The sequence below is a fragment of the Eucalyptus grandis genome, chromosome 5 (genome assembly GCF_016545825.1).
Source record: "Eucalyptus grandis isolate ANBG69807.140 chromosome 5, ASM1654582v1, whole genome shotgun sequence".
Taxonomy (NCBI): domain Eukaryota; kingdom Viridiplantae; phylum Streptophyta; class Magnoliopsida; order Myrtales; family Myrtaceae; genus Eucalyptus; species Eucalyptus grandis.
The window spans coordinates 4,651,280-4,673,086 of record NC_052616.1 but is presented as its reverse complement, the minus strand read 5'-3'; the positions used below and the strand labels follow the sequence as shown (position 1 = coordinate 4,673,086).

Sequence of the window (21,807 nt, the reverse complement as noted above, 5' to 3'; positions counted from 1 at the left end):
TCTCAACTCTAGCTCTCGCTGTTCACTGTCCACCGAACGAAATCTCCACGCCAGCCTCACCATCGAAATCTTTTGCTCATCTTTAGCCGCAGCCATCCACGCGTCCGAGTCCCATCTCATTCGGTCCATCAGCTTGCCGTGAAGCCGTGAGATCTACCGAGCTGCCACCTGCCGACTACTTGGCCTGCTTCAGTCAACAACAGCAACAACCGAAGCTCCTTGGTTGACTGCAAAAGCTAGCAGCAGCGACGTCCACGAAGCTGCTCCATCTCCGCACGCCCACGCCCCCTCTGAACTTTCCTCTGCAGGCTGCGTCTTCACTTGGTCAACCAAAGGGATTCTTTTCCCCATAGTTGACTCCACCTGCCAGCAATAAACCAAGCTAATTCCCATCTTCGTATTGTTAGTTTGCTGCCGTGCCCGCATCTTCTTCTCTCCACGCGGCCACGTCCAGCAACGATCGAAGACCCAGCAAGTCCACGATTGAAGACGCCGCAGCTGATTTCTTCTGCTTCACCGGTCTGCGCGTCTCCCCTCCGCCCTTTCGACGCCACCTTGCCAGTCAACACAACAGAATGTTGCTGACTCCCTGAAGCCCACGATCCACCGAGAAGTTCAACACCCACCGAGCTCCATCTTTCGGTATCGACGCCACCTGGCCCAACGTCTGTGAGCTGCTTCATCTTCGCTGCTTCGTGCATTTTCAGCCTCGACGCTCATTGAAGCCGAAGCAGCTTCATTTCCGCGTGGGCTTCTTCAGCAGTTTCCAGGGTTTCTTCGGTCCAGCAATTCTTCAATCCAGTTGTGGGCCATCTCAAGCCCAGCAAAACCAACAAATTTAAAGTGCAGCAGCCCATCTTCTCTTCAGCAATTTGAAGTCCATCAAAAGCCCAATTTCGGCCCATTTGAAATCAGCCCTCAATCGGTGAAGTCTAGCAAGCCCATCTTGAAGCCCAGCTCAGTTTAGTTTCAAGCCCAGCATCGTTTGTATTTCAGCAGGACCCAGCAAGTTTAGCCCATCTTGGGCCCATGAAGCAAGTCGGCCCAAGTTCGGCCGCCGTCGCGTCGCCGTCGTGGTCTTCGATCTTCTTTTTGCCAAGTGAGTTTTGCTCACTAATACTTTCTTAGTTTGCTAATTATGCTTAAAGGTTGATTAGATTTAATTAAGTGCAATTAGTTGATTAGATTATAATAGATTAGTGATTATTAGATAATTGTGATGCATGTTAGGCAATTGAATTGTGCAATTAGTGAATTGACATGTGCTAATATTTATTGAATGCATCTCGGGATTTTTTCCCAACCCTTATCGGGCTTCAATTAGGCCTAAATTGGATTTTTAATATTTATTTATTTTTTTTTCGAAATTAATTATTTAATTATTTATTTTTTTGAAAATTCAACTGGGAGGGCCGGTGACTGAAATTTTATGCTGATTGTCGTGGCGCAGTCTGTTCATTTAATTGAGCTTTATTTCCTATTGAATTGAATTATTTGTGAAAATGAGAATTAGTCTATAATTGGATAATCATTGGTTATTAATTGAAAAATAACTGGGCATCGATTAATAATGCCAAAAATATTTGAGTGGACTACAGAAAATGTGGGAGTTATGGAAATGAAATATTATATTTTGGCTAAGGCCGACCGTGTCTTCACACATGGCTATTTTATCGAGAATGATAAAAAATGGAATGGATTGAATGGTCGTATATCATCCTACGGGCTCTGATATGTCAGCTTAACGAGAGTAGTATACTGGTGTACTATATCAGCCTGCGGGTGATATGTCAGCTTAGTGCGAGTAGTATACTTTATTAGCTTAGAATGAATATCGAGGGTATACTATATCAACCTGCGGATGATATGTCAGCTTAGAGAGAGCAGTATACCGGTATACTATATTAGCCTACGGGCGATATGTCGGCTTAGCGAGAGTAGTATACCTTAACTCTATCAGCTTAGTGCGAGCTATACTATTTATTTATCAGCTTAGAGTGAGCAGTCCTGATATGAACGGACTTATAGATAGTATTAAATGTGCCAACCAAGCATGGGTCAAGATGACATGTAATCGATTAGGTCGATTGATCATTACTTTGATCTGATGTTGTGAATTGACTGATTGATTGGAAATGACCATGAGATGGTCCGATTGACATGTAATCGACTAGGTCGATTTGATTGATGCTTCGATCAGTGATGTGATTACTTAGGTGCCTATTGAACTGTGCTAATATACAGGTGGAATTTAAGGCCAAGGTAAGTCATTTGATCTGTGCGTGTTTAGGCAGCCCATAGTGTATTGGCTTACTAATCGGGTCTTAGGGGGTAGAACTCGTTGAGACGTGGTCTCATTGGTTATTGAATAACCATTTCAGGACCCTGAGGGGGAGCCAAGGAGGGGAACCTAAGGAGGAGAGCATTGATGTGAAACCTGAGGAGGAGAAAGATTTTTGAAGCAGAAGATGATCCAAAGAGGGATCTTGAGTACAACCCGGATATGGATTGAGATCCCATCCCTTTTGTGAACCCTGTCTTAGTGTAGATAGGTGTGAGACAAGTATGCTGTGAATAGTATTGTAAATATACTATGAGTTGTGCTGTTAATAAAAGTGTGGTTGTGAATTTCAATACAAAAAAATATGGCTTGCTTTTCTATCCCATTGTTTTATTGTCTGGGGATTTATAACTGCTTCCGCATGCATAATAAAAAGAAAGGGTCGGCGATACTTAGTCATGGTAGAAAGATGGGCATGTCCCCGAGGATCGGAGCATGACAAGAGGGGTGCTTGGGCTTCTGGGTGAGGTAGGAGTGGCTCCAAGCCATGCCTACCTTAGTCTTGTAGTCCACTTCTCCTTTGATTGTTTTTTCAAGAGCCTCTTGCTCAGCCTTCATTCTCTCTCTCTTCTCCTTTCATCTTCATCCCTCACAACCAAGTGAGGCGACACTAAGGAGCGTGACCTCAGGTGAGCTGTAGATCTAGACTCCGACATTGAGTAAGCTAAATAGTAAGTTTGGACTCTAACGTCGTGTGAGCCAGGCAACAATAGCAAAGGTTGAGCAACCCCAGCCGACCCCACACTTGGAATCCATCCAGCTCCTCCACCACTACAAACTCCATTTCTACAAAGAAGATGAAAAGTCACGAGGACAAAATCGGAATATAAAACTATTAATGGGGGTAATTTGAGAAGAGAAATAATCAATTTATCTTGGGACTTGCCTTCTAAAAATGTTAAAAGCCCGAAGCATGTCCCCACTTATTTCGAGCTTTCAACTTTGTCAATGTTGGCATTATTGCAAAGTGGCCCAAAAAAGTTTTGCCAAACACAAAGTGGCGCAGAAACTTTGGGCTTCAAAAGCCCAAAGTTCCTCAGGAAAGCTTAATCAAATGCAGCCTAAATTGGCCGTTTTGAAAGGTACTAAATTGGCACAAGTAATATAAGTTTATAACTTCCTTGGTAATTTCCCCATTTGTGTACAATGTCAACAAGAAGTTAGTAATTTCAAAACAAACGTTGGTAAGTTCCATCGAACTGAAGGGTGATTGGTAACTCTGTTTACCACCAGTTTTTTGGATACTATCAAAAATTTACTAGCATTGGGAAAAATATTGATTTACATTTGTATTTTTTAGTTTTGAAATAAAACATGTAGTCCACCTTCCAAATGATTTTTAATGCGAGACTGCCCCCCTTAACACCAGACGTCTCTCCTTGCACGTAATTAGTTGATGCCCAAATTGGATCCTGAAGAACGGCAGCTAAACAGATTATGTCACAGCATAACATCTGATATGTTGCATGAATGTGAATTGACCTTGGTTTCGAGGCGATATTGTTGGGTGGTCTTGGGCCTCTCTCTCTCCTTGCACGTAATTAGTTGATATCCAAATTGGATCCTAAAGAATGGCTACCAAACAGATTATGTCACAGCATAACATCCGATTTGTTGCATGAATGTGAATTGACATTGGCTTCGAGGTGATATTGTTGGGTGGTCTTGAACCTCTCTCACCCTAAAAGCGAACTCAAAGGGTGAGGCTTTCCCTCACCCTTATAAACCGACCACCTAACTGTTCCTCAATCAATGTAGGACAACCTCAATAATCTCCTCCTCACACATTGAGCCTTGAGTTGGGGCCGCCACAACTCTTAAGTCTCCCGTGTGACTCTTGGGTCTAGACTTGTTGGCAAACCTAGGCTTTGTCTTGGACCTCTCTTATTCCAAAAATTAGCTCGAGAGGTGAGGTTTTTGCTCACACTTATAAACTGACCACCAGCCTCTTTCATAACCAATGTAGGATAACCTCAATAGATATGTCAAACGAAAAACCCATATGTACATATGCTTTCGTTGTTAAGCTCGAAGTGTATATATATAGAGAGAGAAGGAAGAGAACTGAAGCCCGCTCTAGAGCCACGAAACTGGCAGGCAGTGAAGGAGACGAAGACATCCATCACCTAATCACATAACATCGACAATGTAAACAGTAACTCAAACACAATCCGACGTTGGCCACGGCTATGAATTTGATGTTCTAAATCCCATATATTTGATTCTAGAGGTGCATGTCGTATTTACTGCTCGTTGATGTTTTTTAGCCCACGAAAAAGAAAATTATGTTTACAATACTGCGAAAGACAAAAGAAAACTTGTGTTCATGCTCATGTTATTAGATTAGATGAAATGGGAGGATCCGACCCCTTGAACATCGGATTCATATGTTTGCTTTCTTGCGTTGCTTTTTTTTTTTCCCTTGTGCCGACAGATATTCTTTAGGTCAAACCAAGGCACCTCTCAGTCACTTCGCTTTCCCAACGTTTTCTTCTGCGAATATCCTCCATTTTTTCCAACTCTTATCCATCAACAATCCTATAGTTTGATATCCATTTTGGTGAGCTGCAGAGTGTGAAGAAAGTGAGAAATGCAAGACTTTGAATCGACTCGATATGATTGGACGTTGCTAATCTCTCGTGGGGCCAGTCCGAGTGTGGTTAATTAGCTGAACACGTCTTGGGAGGAATAGAAAAGAAATTTACTAGTTGTCTACCACAAGAAAAGAAATTTACTAGTTGCAAGAAACCTGTAATTGCTAAAATGAGACGCCTTTATTACACTTGGGCGTTGCCTCATGCCGGACGTTGTTGCCTAAATAGAAGCTTTCATGGACTCGGCATTGTAATGGCTCTTGCTCTAGCTCAATATACTTCAATGCAAATGGCTAGCCCCTCGGAAGACAGCATCAACCATAGAAGGAGCCCGTTCAACTACATCTGACAAGACCCAGCCGGGACCGACATCAGCAACATGCTCTTGGTCCTTGCCACCCTGATCACTGCGGTCACCTTCCGGGCTGGGCTCAACCCACCGGGTGGGGGTGTGGCAAGACAACCAGGGGCACAACGCAGGGCTATCTACTCCAACGACTTCGTGCCCTTTCACATCGTCTTGGTCTTCAACACATTCGCACTCGCCACCTCCGTCCTTCTGATCATCTTGCTTGCCTACCAATTCCCTTTCCAACTGGAGATCGCAGCAGAGTACAGACTGGCATTGTTCGCCGTCATGCCCGACGAGAGGGTCAAGCTCCACTACATTACTCTCACTGCTTTTGTGTCGGGCATCATAAGGGTCCGTCATCTATATTTACCGCAAGTATGCTATTAAAGCTTAGAGAATAATTTATCCATTGTCAATAGGGAACTTCCAGTTAATTAATAATCACCTTGGTTTAAGTGCCAGCAATATTTGTGTTCTAGGTGCGCGCCAATGCGATCGCAAGAGAACAAGTACCAGGATATCTGGGCATCAGTTTTAATAAGACGTGATTTATTTTGAATAAGGATGAGATATTTGAATTACTCATAACCCCGGTTCTGCAGTTCTAAGCAGAGGTGGCAAGCATGCGAATCGGGTCGGTTTCAGTTTGGTTACTTCTGATTTCGGGACATTAGCAGGTTTGGTTCCTCTTGATTTACAAAATCTCGGGCGCACGTCGGGTGGGTTCAGAACATTTTGCTTTCCCTTTCTGAGTAGTCTAATTTTCAAATGCAGGCCGGATCAGTTGACGTTTCCGAATTTCAACACGGGTGCATTGGATCAATTTGATTTGGTTAAATTCAATAACAATTCATATTCAGATGCAAGACATTTTGGTTTATGGAATTGCAATTAGAAGTTAGGTGTTTTTTCCTTTTCGAATTAGAAGTGAGAAGCTAGGTTGGAATGGCGTCTCGACCTTGATTCATTTCAGGTTCTGTATCTTTCAAAAGCAAATTTGGATGCTTTCCGGCTGTAACTAATTTCAGGCTGTCAAATTCTGTGTAAATCTGTACCGATACGGGTCTATTTTGGTTTTTGCTTTGGTTTTGCTTTGGTTTTGCTTTTGCTTTCAGTTGTTTCGGTCGATTATCATACATATTTATATTTGAAACAGTAGGTAAATACTTCTAAACTAATTTTGCATATACCATATCTTGCCTTAGAGTGATTGAATTGCGAGATTCAGGTGTTATTGGATTTGGACTACTTAGAATTTTGGTATGTTAGGGGCTCATTTAGGATTCAGTTTCCTTCGGTTTCAGATTGGATCAATTCACGTGGCTGAATGATTCGGGCTATTTAGGTTTTTTATATGGGTCAAGTTGAGCACTTGTTAGATTTCTTTCATTCCGGATTGGATCAGGCCAGTCTTCAGACATGCCAGGTTAGGTTTTGCCACCTCTAGTTCCAAGGACTGAACCCCCTTTCTTAATGGGCCACGGAAGCTCCACAAACGTAGTGCAGATTCCTAAAATGGAAACGGGAGTTAGGACATTCGCTGTAGAGAACAATTTTAAAACGTAGACCATAGAGACAAATTTTGAACTGTCGGCAGTACTTGGTGGAGTGAGATTGAATGTTGAGAAAGATTAGAGCTTACGGATCTGAAAGTGTAGTCAAAATGAAAAGATTGATTGCCATTGTGCAAGGGTCATATCAGTTTCCTCGAACAGCTTTCCAAGTTAGTTAAACTACAAACACCGAAATCACCCATTTTCGCATTTAGTTAAATTTCCCTATGGATGATATTAGTATTTAAACCTATCAATCAGAGTCCTGGAACGGAGGAAACACCACCCGATTTCTACAGGCGAAAAGACAGGAAGCGGCACTAGGGTCAAGAACCCGCAAGGGTTACCCAAAGAGGTAATTATGAACGATGATGATCTGCCAAATTTTGCATGATCAAATTCACTCTAAGGGGAAGTCAGAGTGCAGAGAGGGTGGCCAAGTGAAAGAACTTTTCATGTTAGAACTCTACCAATACAATGAGGTGGCCAAGTGGGTTATTCAAATTGATGGCCCAATCGTTCAGCAAGAGCAGAATCAAGAACAAAACATGCAGAAAACGAGTTTCTCCACATACATGTCTGTGTACGTACGCTCATGTAGTCCTCAAAATGAAAGAGTAACAGCAAATTTTACTTCTTTGCGCATAAACCAGTCGACTGTTATAGCCTAAGAAGGCCATGAGCAAGCAACTCATGGAAGAAATGGGACTGACGACATAACTTCCCGAGACATGACAGAAGAATGACTCAAGTGTTTCTCCCAGTAATGTAGAGCAGAATTGCATCAGAATCCGAAAGCTTCATGATGTCAAAATTGCTTTTAACAGATGTCGATTAACAATGGTGGAGAGTTATGAAATAAATAAGATAAAGAAGCTGGATCAGTCTCATGAGTAACTCCCGCTTACATAAGGTCATCTTCACAGCAAGAAGCATATCAAGCTTCACATTCCGGGACTGCAAACAGAACGTCTGATTATTCTGTCTCAATATCTACAATGCTCGAGTCGAGGGCTTCAGAACTTGGATTTCCATGCCCTACGCATAGTAATTTTCACTATCAACTCCAAGTAGATGACAGAGTTAAAATAGCAGACCCCAAGTACATCAGATGCTACTCTGCAGTTGGTTGAGCAGCTCCTCAGATCCATCACCCTCATCCTGGGATCCAGCTTCATCTTTCAGAGCTCCATTAGATAAGCCAACAGATGACGAATAAGTTTTATCTTCAAGAAATCCTGACTGCCTCAACAACCCTACTAAAGCCTCTTTGGTTTCCAAATTACCTTCTTCCTCACAAAGGTCGAAGAAATAAGACAGAGTCACCGGCTTAGGCCTCCAACTTTTCCACCCATCAGCTAAAAATGCGTCCTTAAAGCAAGAAAAAGCCTCAGAAATCCTTCTTTCTTTAGTATGACCTTCTGCGAGAATCTCCCATGTAGTTGAATTCGGCTTTCCTCCCAATTCAACCATTTGATCAAGAATGCCCTCAGCTTTGTCCAATTTTCCTTCTTTAACGTAGAAGTTCATGAGAAGGTTTCCTATCCTAGGGTCAAAAGATGTCCTCACCGAAAGCCATTCCTCGTACATCTTTTCTGCCCCCTCGATATCGCCAATCCGGACAAGAGACGATATCAAGGCATGGTATCCAAGGTTCGGGATAGTGGGAAAAACTGATTTGTAAGTATTCCATACCCTGTATGTTTCCTCCTTGTTACCAACAGTACCATACAGACTAATGAGATAATGATAAGGAATCCGATCTCGGCCAGTGATTCGACTCTCCACCTTTTTCAAGCAATCCTCAGCCTTTTCCAGCTGTCCCATCTTAATATACATTGTTGCCATCGTGCTAAATGTTGTCCAGTTGGGGTTGATCATGCTGTCGAGTTTCATCTGTTCGAAAACTTGCTCCATTCCTTCCACAGATCCCTGGGCCCCACGAGATGATAACCAAATGTTGTATGAGTACATATCAAGTTGTATATTCTTCTCTATCATTTCTGACACCAGAGCATCAACTTTTCCATAATCCTTAAGATTCATGTAGAGGGTCATCATCACATTAAATGGGAGAGCATGCATGGCATAGCCTTTCTCTCTCATTTTCTCAATCAAGGATTCTGCCTTCTCTTTCATTTTGGCACGCACATACGCATTGAGAAGAGCCCCATATATCCTTCTGTCCTTCAAAGCATCCGGTAGCTTCAAGAAGAAATCTTCAGCACTAGAAATGCCGCGCACTTTGGCGATCAGATCCAATTGAATGGCAGCATCACTGGCAGATAATCTGAACCTCTCTCCTCTATTGTTCATCCAATCATACACCTGAAGAATATATAAGAATCTCATGATTTGTATTGAAGCCAGTGAAAGAAAGACATGTCAAATGATGGCTACAGTCATTTACAACTAAATGCAGGATTCCAGAATACTTTCATATAGAAACTACTTATAACCCCAACTGAAACAATTCACGGTAGGGATGCAACAAGCGACATGAACAAAATATATTCCTTATCAAGGGGTATGGTGCACATTACTGAGTGTCAGAGTTGTCTTTCCTATCGACTATTAATTTCGAAAACCTTCAGCTTCCACCAGTAAGCGGTTATCACAGATAGTGAGATGTCGACATTCGCACTCAGAAGTCAATCCATGAAAATTCACAAACATGCGATGATACTTCAGACATAGCCAAACCAACAGGAATGTACATCCAAGCATGGTAGCAAAAGTGCAAAAAATGAAGGAAAAAATATCACTTGACAGTCCACATTGCAAAATGAAGAACCAACATCCTAAGGCAGGAACACACTCGAATAAAACTTGTACAAGGAACTGGAAAGCCTACAGGTTTCTGTGCAATTAAATTTGACCAAAGTAATGCAATATTTACATACTTGTGAAATGAATGCTTAATGTGAAATGATCATGAAGTGCAGACAACTACAGGCAAAGACATTAAATGTCGGTTTAAGCATAACTGTAAGGTTAGTTATCAGCATCCTAAATCCCATAACTGTCATATTATAGATAAACCATTTCTGCTAAGAGAGCATCTTCTGCCAAAGCCAAAGGAAGATCCAAGAGCTCTTATTCTATTGTATAGTACAGGGACTCCTCCACAGTAATTCTACTGACTGATGAGGGAATCATTTCAGCTGGTGCTCAGCTCGCCTTACTTTTAAAAATGATTCATATATATTACTTCCTTGATGCAACATAATTAATCCATCTTACTTGGACTTGCACATCATTACAAATAAACAAAGAGCTGCACAAGTTATCCCATATTATGCATTTCCAATTGATTCCTCACTATTTCCAATAAAAAGGCTGTTGAAGTCTATTACTTGCAACAACAACAAAAAAAAGTATATTACTTGCTAATGGCCAAAAAGAAAGTCCATTAGCTGCCAACATTACACCAGCAACCGCAAAACTTTTGCAGTTGAAAATAATAACATTGGACAAAGTCAAAATCTATTAAAAGATTCAATTTGTGATACTTCTGCATAATCAATGTAAAATGGAGAAATAAATTTTGCATCCATGAATGAAGAAACTGTCATAGAAAAGGTAGCTCACCAGTCTTTAGGGCAGAATAATATTCAGTGAACAACCATAAATTATTATTGTAACCATCTCTCTAGCTATTTGCAATCGTCATTGAAACAATTGGAGACTGAAGAAGGCTTTATATAACGACCAACAAGGTGCATAAGATATTAAACCATCCACAAGTTGGCCAACAAACAGAATCAACTAGCCACAGAATATTCTCAAGGATGCCAAAGTACGTGCCACTGCTCCAAAAGTCCTGTTCAATCGAAACCATAAAACAAAGAAGTACTTAACCAAGAAAAAGAACGACAATCAGGAAACCCTTTCCCCAAACGAAATCAGCAGTCAGCCTGCTTGTCTTTGGCTAGTTCCATTTTGCAAGTCTATGACCATGAACCCCAACCAAGTCCCAATTCCCCATCTTGCGAACCACCAAACCCATGGCCGTGTCAAGAGGATCTCAGTCAATCTATTCAAATTTACACCACTGTCTTAAGCAATATTCATTCTTGACAGTAACATGAAAAGAAACACGAACCACCTCACAATGGCCCAAAGTTTAAAAACAGGATCGCAATTTCAGCAAGAGCAGCACCAACTCCTGAAGGAACATGTAAACCCACCACTATGCCTAACAGGGCACAATACGTTACAAATAAGAGCGCAATTCTCGAGAACGGAATTCTAACCAACGATAAAATTGGAACACTCATCAAACCATGAAACACCAACCAACTCGACCCATCTGGTCTCTCCTCTTACCTCAAGAGCCAGCTTGTACCGCTTGTACTTCCTCAGCTCCTTGACCACCCGACAGAGCTCCCACTTGGTCAGCTTCTTGCCCTCGTCCTCGCACTGGTTCAGCACGGAGGCCGCCCCGAGCTCGGGGTTCTCCATGAGCGATATCCTCTTGAACACGGCGTTCCACTTCACCATGGGCCGCCGCTCGTAGTCCATGGTGTTGTAGCTGTGGACCTGCGACACCGAGCACGATATCGCGGGCGGCTTGAAGGGGCTCGAGCTCTGGCGGAGGATGATTTGGGAGACCCTCGATTGCAGAGGGCGGGAGTAGGAGAGGGAGGGCGAGATGGAAGGGTTGCGGTTGTGGAGAGAAGGTTGGAGCAGCATCTTCGTTGATGGGTAGAGGGCGTTCTTCGGGTTTTTTCTTGCGAGGTGGTGAAGTGGGTGCTGTGAATGAAGAGGGGACTCTGCAGGGAGCGAGGTCAGGGTTTAGGGAATGGCGCTTCTTGCGGCTGAAGATAAGCCTGTGACCGTGAATTTAGTTTGAGGAAGAAAGAGTGGAGGGGCCGTGTCAGTTCCTTGACCCGGTTCGGCTCAAATGAAAAACAGATGGTGAACCGGAATGCTTCTTTTCCTTCTGTTTTCAATTTCCCTCTTCTTCTATGCTTTCCAAGACTTTTGGGCCCAAACTTAATATTTCAAACTTCTCTTTGAGATAACATGAACTCCAAATTAAGGGTGTCAAAAAAACCCGACACGACCGAACACGAAATAAGTATTATACTTATTTCGGATCTTGGTACTATTTAAGAGATAGATATAAAACAAGTGAAGAATATATGTTTAGGGTCGGGTAGGGTGAGAACATTGTTCGACCCAAAACACAGTAACTCTAAATTCAAACGAGCAAACAAACATAAACCACTAAAACGGTAAACACGTTCTCATCTTTCTCGGCTCCGCTTTCCTTCTCCGACGACACGACTGTGCCTTCGCTCACGACTGCCGGAACCCTAGCCGCCGCCGAATCAGTCGATCGTTGCCGGCGACGCCGAGGAGGAGGACGAGTCGGCTCTCGACCCCGAGCTCCGATACAGCTTCCAGCGGAATTTCACGGTTCGCTTCTCCCCTGTAGTCCTTGATTACGCTCTAGAAATTCGCCGAAGTCGGCAGGGTATGTATGGCGCGTGTCTAATCTGGTGCTGCGCGCGTCGATGCGATCCTGGGCCTTTCTGGTGGCGTTGTCTTTTCCGTTCGTTTCGTGGATTTTCGGGAGGTGGGAGTGGAAATGCAGTGTGCTTTGCACTTTCGCTAGTGAATTTAATCCGAGCGTTTCGTTCGTGCATCATCCTGTTCTCTCGAAGGCTGAAGTAGTCGGTGACTGTGGCGGAAGTGAATGTCTAATGACTCCTGTTTTTTTGGATAGATGGTGATCGTATCATTTGAACCTACTTTGAGTCATGAATGTCATTGGTGAAATAGCTGGTGCTGTACTTTCTTGCTGAATGTTTTCGGGTCAATGGCTGTTAAAAGAGGTGAAATTTCCACCCACTGTCTGTCTAGGTCTCTGGGTAATAGATAAGTGTTCTATTTTGTGTATTCAGGGGAAAGAACGGAGGGGCAAGCTTTCTTGACATTTCAATAAGTTGAACTTGCTTATCATGCTTTGGCATGACTCCTGAATGCTTTTTCTATTTACATCTGCTAGGCACGTGCAATGATGCATCATATGAACAATTCCTCAGCGTATATAGTATGCTCAATCTATCAAACTTTGAAAGCTCCTGCATCATGCCATAGGATTTGGTGGACAGCTGTTGGTGTTGACACACTGCTCTGTATCTTGAAAGGATTCCATCCATCATAAACAAATTGTTCATTGTAATTTTTTTAATCACACTAGTCTTGCAAGTTCTTCCAGATATGCATTTTAAGTTTCCAATTTTATAATTTGCATGGTGTTGCGGAAACTGAAAACCTTCCCATGAAAAGATGGTCATTCCCACAAAACGCATATTCTTTCACCACTGATTTAGATGTTAAATATGGCTGATCTTTGAACCTCTTGTGCTGTCTTTTTATAAGTTATTTGTTGGAAAAAAAACTTTACATTCTGGTTCATGTGTAAGAATGTCTTTCCACTCATTGCTTCAATTGAACTTTTGTGTTCCCACTGAAATGGGTTTCCTTGTGAACTATGAGAATTAACAGAAATTCTTATTATTGGAGCAATTATCTTGTTTTTTGTTCCATTATGTATCTTTCTCCTTCAAATATGGCAGTCGGCATCTATAAATGTAAGTTGATAAGGACGGTGTTTCTATATATCAGATTTGGAAAGAGAAACCTTAACCTCCATAACGATGATCATTTTGTCTTCTAATGTGGTGGTGGGCAACTTGTTAAGTGGAGGTTATTAGCAATTAGAACCTAAGTAGTCTTGTTATTTTTTAAAGTACATTGGGTGGTAACTTTGATGCTTCAAAAATAAAAAATAAAAACAGCAGAAAGCTATCTCTGAGAATTTCGCTTTTATACTTATATGCTTCTATCCGCTATGATGGATTGTGACAAGAACTCCAATTGATGCAGGGTATTCCATCAGCTTTTATACATCATCTCTCTTCTGTCTTACTTGTGGCTATAGGCACTACTTGATAGTTTCAGCTGTTACCAAATCTTATTGGCGTTTGGTTTTTCAGAAACTTTGCTTGTATTAATATAGGTGAGTCTGCTTAGTCATCATACTGGTTTTTTTCCCTTTTACTCTAGTAATTTGAATGGAATTGCTTACTAAAGCACAACTGAAATTATTGCATGGAAAGGGGATAACATTTTATGCATCACTGGTTGATAAGAAAAGTCCTGACATACTTTCAATTTCCTATTAGCTCTTAGCAAGACATTCTCTGTGAAAAAGAAGAAAGGAAAGCTCCGGAAGGCATGGGATGGGAGCAAAGTCATCTTTAACGTAGCATCCTGGGGGGCAACAGCCATTGGGTGTGTCTTTTAGTTAATCTCCTTTCAAATATTGGTTTATTATTTTCAGCATGTGACTTTCCTATATTTTCTATGCTGGAGCATGTTTGAATCTTACGCTGTTGTTTTAGACAATTCTTAACCTCCATACTCTTGCAGATTTATCCAGCTCTTGACCTTTGCAACTCTCTCTCTCTCTCTCTCTCTCTCTCTCTCCCCAACGTAATTGTGGTCAATGTCTATTATTTTCAGGATCTATCAAAACCCAGTACTTCTCAGGGCTGCCTCAAATGCCTTTTGGACTTCTTGTCATGTTATATCAAAGCTTCTCTGATCTTCACGATCTGCCTGAAGAGGAGCTTAATTAGTTCATTCCATGCCCGTGCAACCTGATGTTGTCCACCTTGTTTGACATTAGTGCATTAATTAGGCTTTCCAGTTTGATTTATTACCCTCTGGCGTCATCAAAATCGTGTAAATGAGTAACTGTTCTATATTTCAAGTTTGGACACAAATGCGATGTAAAAATTGTCTGCTATTGAATGCAGAACTGGTCTTACACCTTCTCTCAGTACTTCGCAGTGTTAAGAACACATGCACTCAGCATGCATCAGGCCTTACGACTCCATCTACATACAGTGCCTATTTGTGTTGGAGAGCCCATCAGAAACATACAACTGCCAAGCCATCCTCCTTGCTTGATTCGGCTATGTACTCTCGGTCATTATGTGATTCAAGATCTTCCATCTTGAATTCAGACTCTTTTTACTCTTGAAAAAAAGTTAAAAGAGGAGTTGTCCTAGTCATTAAAAAACCAACAATTCGTGAAAAGTTAGAACAAAACGAGGGAAAAACAAAACTATTGCGTTGACATATGCACATGACATAAAAACTATAAATATGAGCATAGCTTTCTGTCACTTCGAAGACCATAATGGTAACAGACCCTAATGGTATTAATACCATCCCAACTCAAACCCCAGAAAAAAAAAAAAAAAAAAAAAAAAAAAAAAAAAAAAAACAAGTGGGAGACCCAGCAACCCAACCCGAAACACATTAGATGGTGTGTGACCCTTGTGTTTCGGGTCGGGTCAGGTAACAACAAAATCTGACCCGACCCGACTCATTGACATCCCTACTCCAAATAGGTGGACACATTAAGGCTGCGTTTGATGAACCAGATAGAACTTGAATAGGATAAATTCTATCCTATTTGGTATTTAGAATGACATAATATATGAAATAAATATGACTAGATTTAGTCTTGATATGGTCCAAATAAAATAAAAAAATCATACCTAGAAAGCGGGATAGACCTAGATAGGATGCGTAAAGTAATGCAACCCAAAAAAGCCTTTGCCAATGCGTTCATGAGGTGGAACCTACACCGCAATGGCCTGACATACTCTAATTGCCACCACTCTTCCAACAGCAACGACCTACTTTCCGCCCTCGGCTGTCGGGAAACGCGGCGCCAGAGCTCATTAAACTGCCTCTTCCTTATGTCACTCAAGTCCATCATCGCGAGGTAATCCCAATTAGAACTCGATGCCTCCTTTTGGAAGAAGATGATCTGATGAAGGCAGCAGCTAAGGCGACGAAGCTCCTTGACCACGTCACATGGAGCGAGTCGAACCGAAGGAGCTGCCTGCTTGTGAACCGGATCTGCATGTCGTATCGGCCGAAGCTATTGAGGCAGCTGAACGAGTTAGAGCACATAAGCAAGGAATCAATGCAGTATTTGCACTTGTCAAGGGGGATGGATTCGCCGAAGAAAAAGAAGGCATCCACGGCGCTAATGGTAGGACCGACAAAGAACTCGACCTCAGGGGCGTCTTGAGGCTACGAAGTCGAAGGTAGAGTGGGGCAAAATCCACACCAGGTTTGTCCAGGGCAGCAAAAGGGAGGTTACAAAAGGAGAGGGCGTTATTGAAGTTACGAGAAGAGGGGTGTCTGACATGAATGGTGGATTGTAGAAGGATGAATAGTACTCAAGACTTCCCTGGTTTACTTTTAATTTTAATCCTGCAAATTAAATTATCATTTAGTTAATATTTATTTGAATTCACTTTATATCTGAATGGCAACATTAGATATGATTTTAAAACCCTATCCCACATTATTCAATCTAGCAAAAATGTCCGAATGAGCAAACACGGCCTGTATACTATCATTAAACAAGACATATTAAATAGATGGGTTGGATCGTGTTTGCTTATGCCAAAAATGTGCCCAAACCAAACTGACCCACAATACAATTTTGGCGACACATTATTGGTCCGACCTGGCCCTATCCCACACCCAATACAATATGAGCTCCAATTCTTTCAAATTTTCCCCTTAAATATGGAAAATAGCATACTAAAAAAAAGTAACCAATTAAACGCAAATTAAAGGTGAAAATAAAAATGTCCGTCCTTGTACCCAGGTCCTTCTAATTGAAATAACAACTATATATAATTCAGGGAAATTTTCAAATAAGAGCCTAAGATGGAGACGTTTTCTCAAATAAGAGTCTAGAGTAAATCTTGTTTCAAATAAAGGTTTGAAGTTATCTACTTAGTTTTATATAAGGACCCCAACGCACCAGTGAGCCAAATTTTTGCCGGTCGACTTATTCAGGCGATTAGCGCATGGGCAATTTCATCCAAAAATTGTAACTTGGTAAAAAAAGGGTAAATCCTCATAACAAAATATCCTAAATTGAATTCTAGGGTTCTTCATGAAATTCCTTTGCTTCCCAGGATGCTCTTCATTTCTCAGTGCTTGTTCTCTGTGGATTTTTCTCCCAACCAAATCAGAGAGAAGCTTCACCTTTTTTTTTGGGTATTTTTACGGCCAAAAACCCTCAGTGTCTCACCTCCTCCTTCATTCATTTCTCTCTACCTCTCTTTCGCATAGACACATTCATTCGTTCACTCAATTTCATGGCACTATTGTGGCTTGGGAAGCAATCGAGCAGGAGGAGAAGGTTTGCCTTGCCGTGCACGAGGTTGAGGAAGGAGTCCACGTGGTACACCATCTTATCCAAGAACTTGAACATGAGCTCACCGGCATTGTGCTTCCTATCAAAGTCCTCATCGTTCACTCCCAAGAGATGAGCAATCCTCCCCGCTCTCACTCTTGCTCTCGCGCATATTTTTTTTCTTCAATGCTAGTGTGCGGCTGTGTAGTGCTTTGATTCACTGTCAATGGTGTCACACGAGTCGAGCTAACATTCAGACTCAATGATTCTCGTGGCTTGACCCACTATTGTTGTTATATTGGCAATTCAGTTTCGCTTGAGAGGAGGAGGGAGGCTTCAAGAGCATTTTCCATAAGACTTCTGCGATGCATCCATCAACTGTTGCACCTTTTGGACTGAACAAGTATGCAATCAAAGGACGTGAAATTAGTGACGCGTAAACTTTTCCTGCTTTGTGTTAGAAATTAAACCAAATTCATCGGTGCAGATAATTGTTCAGTACCTATATTGAAAAAGAGTTATAATCGTAGCATTATCTTTAATGAGTCCGTTCATCCTTGTCTATAATGAGTCTATTCCCATTTCTAGAGATATTGACTGTTTTTAGAGATAAGGTGAGATATGGTGATTTTTTTATTAGTTTCTAGATCTTATCCGAAACGCTAGCTTTTCCTACTAGGGAGAGCAAATGTCATGTAACAAGTTTATAAATAGGGGACTCTTGTAACTGTTTTTTAAGGTGAAATAAATCTATAGGCCTATCTATCTTCTTCTTGTGTGAGTTGTAAGCATTTCATCTTCAAATTACTTCCATCAAACTGGCATCAAAGCCTACGGTTTGTGATCATGGAGTCAACAAACAATCAACTCCCTCTTCAATACCCTCATCTTACCAAAGACAATTATGGTAATTGGGCCATTAGAATGAAAGCTCTACTCGGCGCCTACGACGTGTGGGAACTTATCAACACTAGCTATGATGAGCTAGAGGATGAAGCTACCTTGAACCAAAACCAGAGGAATCCCTTGGAGAAGGTTTGTTCGAAAGATCAATATGCCTTGGCAATCATCTATCAAGCTTTAGATGATTCCATGTTCGAAAAGGTGTGGAATGCCACTGCTACTAAGGAGGCATGGGAGATTCTTCATAATACACATCAAGGAGTACAAAAAGTTCAAAAGATTCGCTTTCAAACCTTGAGAGGTGAATTTGAGGTAATTCATATAAAAGAATCTAAATCGATTGCTGATTATTTCACAATAGTTTTAACGATTGTCAACCAGATGAAAAGAAACGGAGAAGACGTTTTAGATGTTCGTGTTGTCTAGAAAATGCTTTGGTCCTTAGACAAGAAGTATGACCACATTGCTGTTACAATTGAAGAATCCAAAGAATTGGATGACATGACAATCGATAGGGTTCCTTACAAGCCCATGAAGAAAGGTTAAGTTCTCCAAACGCGATTAACCATCCGAGATGAGAAGGAGCAAAGAAGAGATCACGTGCAAATTCGTGCAACAAACCAAGATCGTGATTGTGGTCGAGGCCGAGGTCACTTTCAAGGAAGAGGTCGTGGATGAAGTAGAGGAGATGTTGCTCAAAGTGACGGTAAATACCAATATCAAAGAGGTGTTTGTGGAAGAGGAAAGAACTCGATAGACCAATGGTATGATAAATCTAAAATTCGACGTTATCATTTTAATAAACTTGGCCATTATGCTTCTGACTGCCGGAACAATGAGAGCAAATGAAAAGGCAAACTTGGTGACTGATGCTGATCAAGTTCTATTATTGGCATTCAAAGAAGATGAAGGAGGCCAAACTGATACGTGGTATTTGGATAGTAGTGCAAGCAATCACATGTGTGGGAGAAAAGAGATGTTTACCAAGTTAGATGAGAAAATTAAAGGGAAAGTCTCTTTCAATAACAACTCCAAAATTCTTGTTGAAGGCAAAGGTACAATTCTGATTCGCTTGAAGATTGATGCATGTCAGTTTATTACTAATATTTATTATGTCCCGAAAATGTCAAGCAATATTTTAAATTTGGGACTTAGGATTCTGGCAAACACCTTCGATGAGCTGGAATTGGACGCCACACGGGCTATTGATAAGTTCGAGGTGATTGGGAAAAGACATCGGTGATCTACCTATCGTTTGGTAGCATCTCCGTGTTAACGAAGCTGCGGAAGGAGGAAATGGCGCGGGTGCTCATAGAGGTCGGCCGGCCGTTCTTGTGGGTCATCCCAGAAAGCGGAAAAGAAGAGAGACGAGGATAGATTGAGCTGCAAAGAAGAACTATAAAAGCTAGGGATGATAGTGCCGTGGTGCTCGCAAGTGGAGTTTTATCTCACCCTTCGGTGGGATGCTTCGTCTCCCCACTGCGGGTGGAACCCCACGTTGGAGAGCTTGGTCTGCATGGTGCCCGTGGTGGCGTTCCCGCAGTGGAGCGATCAGCAGACGAATGGAAAGCTCGTCACGGACGAGTGGAGGACTGGGGTGAAGTTGACGCCCAACAAGCTAGGCGTGGTGGAGAGCGGCGAGGTGAGGAGGTGCTTGGAGCTGGTGGTGGGAGATGGAGAGGAGGGAGGAGATGAGAAGGAATGCCTGGAAATTTAGGGATCTGGCGAGGGAGGCTGTGAAGGAAGGTGGGTCTTCGGACAAGAACCTCCGGGCCTTCGTGGACGAGGTGAGAGAAGCGCCTGAGCTCGAATGAATTGTCTGTGGTGTCGCTGTCAGCAGCAAACGTGGTGCTTTATTGTCGTCTTCTTTAGGGACTCTTAGCGAATACTTATGTTGTGCGGCTTTTATGTAATCCCTCACGGGGGCATGGAGTCGTAGCTTATTGTTTAGGACAAATTTTTGTCCTTCCTAGGCGTCATTTTTTTCTATTTTTCTTTTCCATTCCTCCTATTTCAGGCCGTCATATATGACGCTTCCGTTGCTAAATAATCCATATTGGTAGCAACGAGATATGAAATACTCGATCGTCGTATCTTCTCCCATCTCAAACTTCGATGGTTAACAAGACGTCCGTCGGGGTTTATGACATATGCTAAAGCATTCATGCCTCCCTCACGCGCTTGCTGGGAGGGCGCAAGCCAGTCGAATCACCACGGGTGCCAGCGAGGGTGACAAGATCGTCCTTATAAGCAAAATGGCCATTTTTTAATTATTCTTTTAAATGGTTCTTTTGTGATTTTGCTGCATAATGGCCATTTTTTTTCAATTTATTTTGGAAATTTTGTATGCCGGTTTCCCAAATAAGTCCAACCAGCATAATATAAAATTGGGCTATGTTAGCATAATAGTCTTTTGGGTATTATGAGAATAAGTCTATTGTGAGTCACAATTTTTTGAAAAAATGAATCCCACAACAATTTATAATTATTTGTGATTTGATTTTTTGTCGTCCAGAATAGACTGTTATTCTTCCAGTATATTAAAAATTATCACGCAATCATTTTTCTAAAAATTTGTAGCTATAAAAGCACCGTTACAAATTCAGTGTAACAATACTGTTAGCCTAGCTGGACCCTTGGAAAGATGAGTCTCCACTAATCTTGACAATGTACAGTTATGTACCCTTAACAAATTACGAATTCACTTAAAAATTCATATTAATATACATACATACATACATACATATATATATATATATATATATATATATATATATATATATTGAGATACCTAATAACTGGTTTTTGTAGAAACTCTTTGAGATGGACTATTAATTATTTTATGCCGGTCATTCAGTTTGTATGTGTATCTCTATTACTCTAAACCATGGTCATATGTAGTAAAAAATATTTTTCTAAATAGTTCGACCCTTTTCTTGGTTCAGCCATGAGATTTAATCTTAAATATTCTCTTCTACTATTAAAAGTGTGGATTGCTTATTAGATACCTAATACTCTTCATAAATTTTTCATATGACCCAATGCGTCCACAAATATATTGTGTATTTAGATGATTGATATGGAAAAATCATGATATCTACCTCAAGAAACTCCAATTGAATTGATTCTCAAGGCGTTGGAAAGCTCACAACCATATTTACATGATCTCATCAAGTGATTTGTAGAAATTGTGTATTTCAAACCCCATATGGATTGGACAATTGCAATGAAAAATCTCGATATTCAGTGATCTTACCATCCAATTTGATCAAATTGGGTGTTGAAGAAAGCTTTTGCAGAACAAGTCGATCGGAATCTTGACAAGGGTGACTCATAATCGAAAGGTGGTAAAAAATAAGTGTGTGCAATTGTCCTCGTTGAGACAGATAAATTAAATATTTATATATAATATCATTCTTCATTTGCCAATGTTAGACTCGTTACTTCAAAAATGAGTTTGCTTGATGATTAGAAAATGAATGGTTAAGATTAACACTATTGTGATCATTGATCATGTGAATATTCTATATAATTTCTTTTCAAGAGCAAGGGAGAGATAGAGAGAAAGCAGAGATGATGGTAGCGGCAGGTCGACGACAGACGGTAAACGATGGCATGCGAGGAGTTCCCGTGTGCTTGTCATTGAGGGGCTGGGGAGGGAAGGACCTTGTGAGGCAATGGTGATAAATTGCGCAAGTTCTATATAATGAAGTACATACAGGCGGCATATTGTTAAACCATGAGAAACGAGATGGGAACAGATCATACTACAAAGTCCCCTTCTCTAGGCTGTAAAATGACTCAAATGTTGT

General features: G+C 41.4%; 2 protein-coding genes and 1 long non-coding RNA gene across 6 annotated transcripts; 2 read left to right on the top strand and 1 right to left on the bottom strand.

Annotated features, from left to right (window-relative positions):
* Positions 1-7,450: 7,450 nt before the first annotated feature.
* LOC104441356 (pentatricopeptide repeat-containing protein At1g02150) lies at positions 7,451-11,710 on the bottom strand. The gene is made up of 2 exons (XM_010054486.3): positions 11,170-11,710; positions 7,451-9,168 (listed from the first exon to the last, which is right to left on the bottom strand). The coding sequence occupies exons 1-2, from the start codon at positions 11,533-11,535 to the stop codon at positions 7,948-7,950; spliced, it is 1,587 nt and encodes a 528-aa protein (XP_010052788.1). The 5' UTR covers positions 11,536-11,710; the 3' UTR covers positions 7,451-7,947.
* Positions 11,711-12,015: 305 nt separating this feature from the next.
* On the top strand, positions 12,016-14,698 carry LOC104441357. 4 transcript variants are annotated; one of them, XR_005550960.1, is made up of 4 exons: positions 12,016-12,264; positions 12,857-13,873; positions 14,040-14,148; positions 14,380-14,698. It is a non-coding gene; the product is annotated as an uncharacterized LOC104441357 (long non-coding RNA). The 4 variants fall into 4 exon arrangements; XR_724903.3 differs by having other exon boundaries at positions 12,024-12,264; positions 13,741-13,873; XR_005550961.1 differs by lacking the exon at positions 12,016-12,264 and having other exon boundaries at positions 12,271-13,029; positions 13,741-13,873.
* A 3,871-nt stretch (positions 14,699-18,569) lies between these two features.
* On the top strand, positions 18,570-19,238 carry LOC120293482. The gene is made up of 2 exons (XM_039312845.1): positions 18,570-18,701; positions 18,849-19,238. Exons 1-2 carry the CDS (start codon positions 18,570-18,572, stop codon positions 19,236-19,238), a joined length of 522 nt encoding a protein of 173 aa, XP_039168779.1.
* Positions 19,239-21,807: the final 2,569 nt, after the last annotated feature.

Coding starts and splice junctions, on each gene's coding strand:
- LOC104441356 (XM_010054486.3), bottom strand. CDS start 11,535: ATGCTGCTCCAACCTTCTCTCCACAACCGCAACCCTTCCATCTCGCCC. Junction 9,169..11,169: donor GGTACAAGCTGGCTCTTGAG/GTAAGAGGAGAG, acceptor TATATTCTTCAG/GTGTATGATTGGATGAACAA.
- LOC120293482 (XM_039312845.1), top strand. CDS start 18,570: ATGAGAAGGAGCAAAGAAGAGATCACGTGCAAATTCGTGCAACAAACC. Junction 18,702..18,848: donor AGATGTTGCTCAAAGTGACG/GTAAATACCAAT, acceptor GCAAATGAAAAG/GCAAACTTGGTGACTGATGC.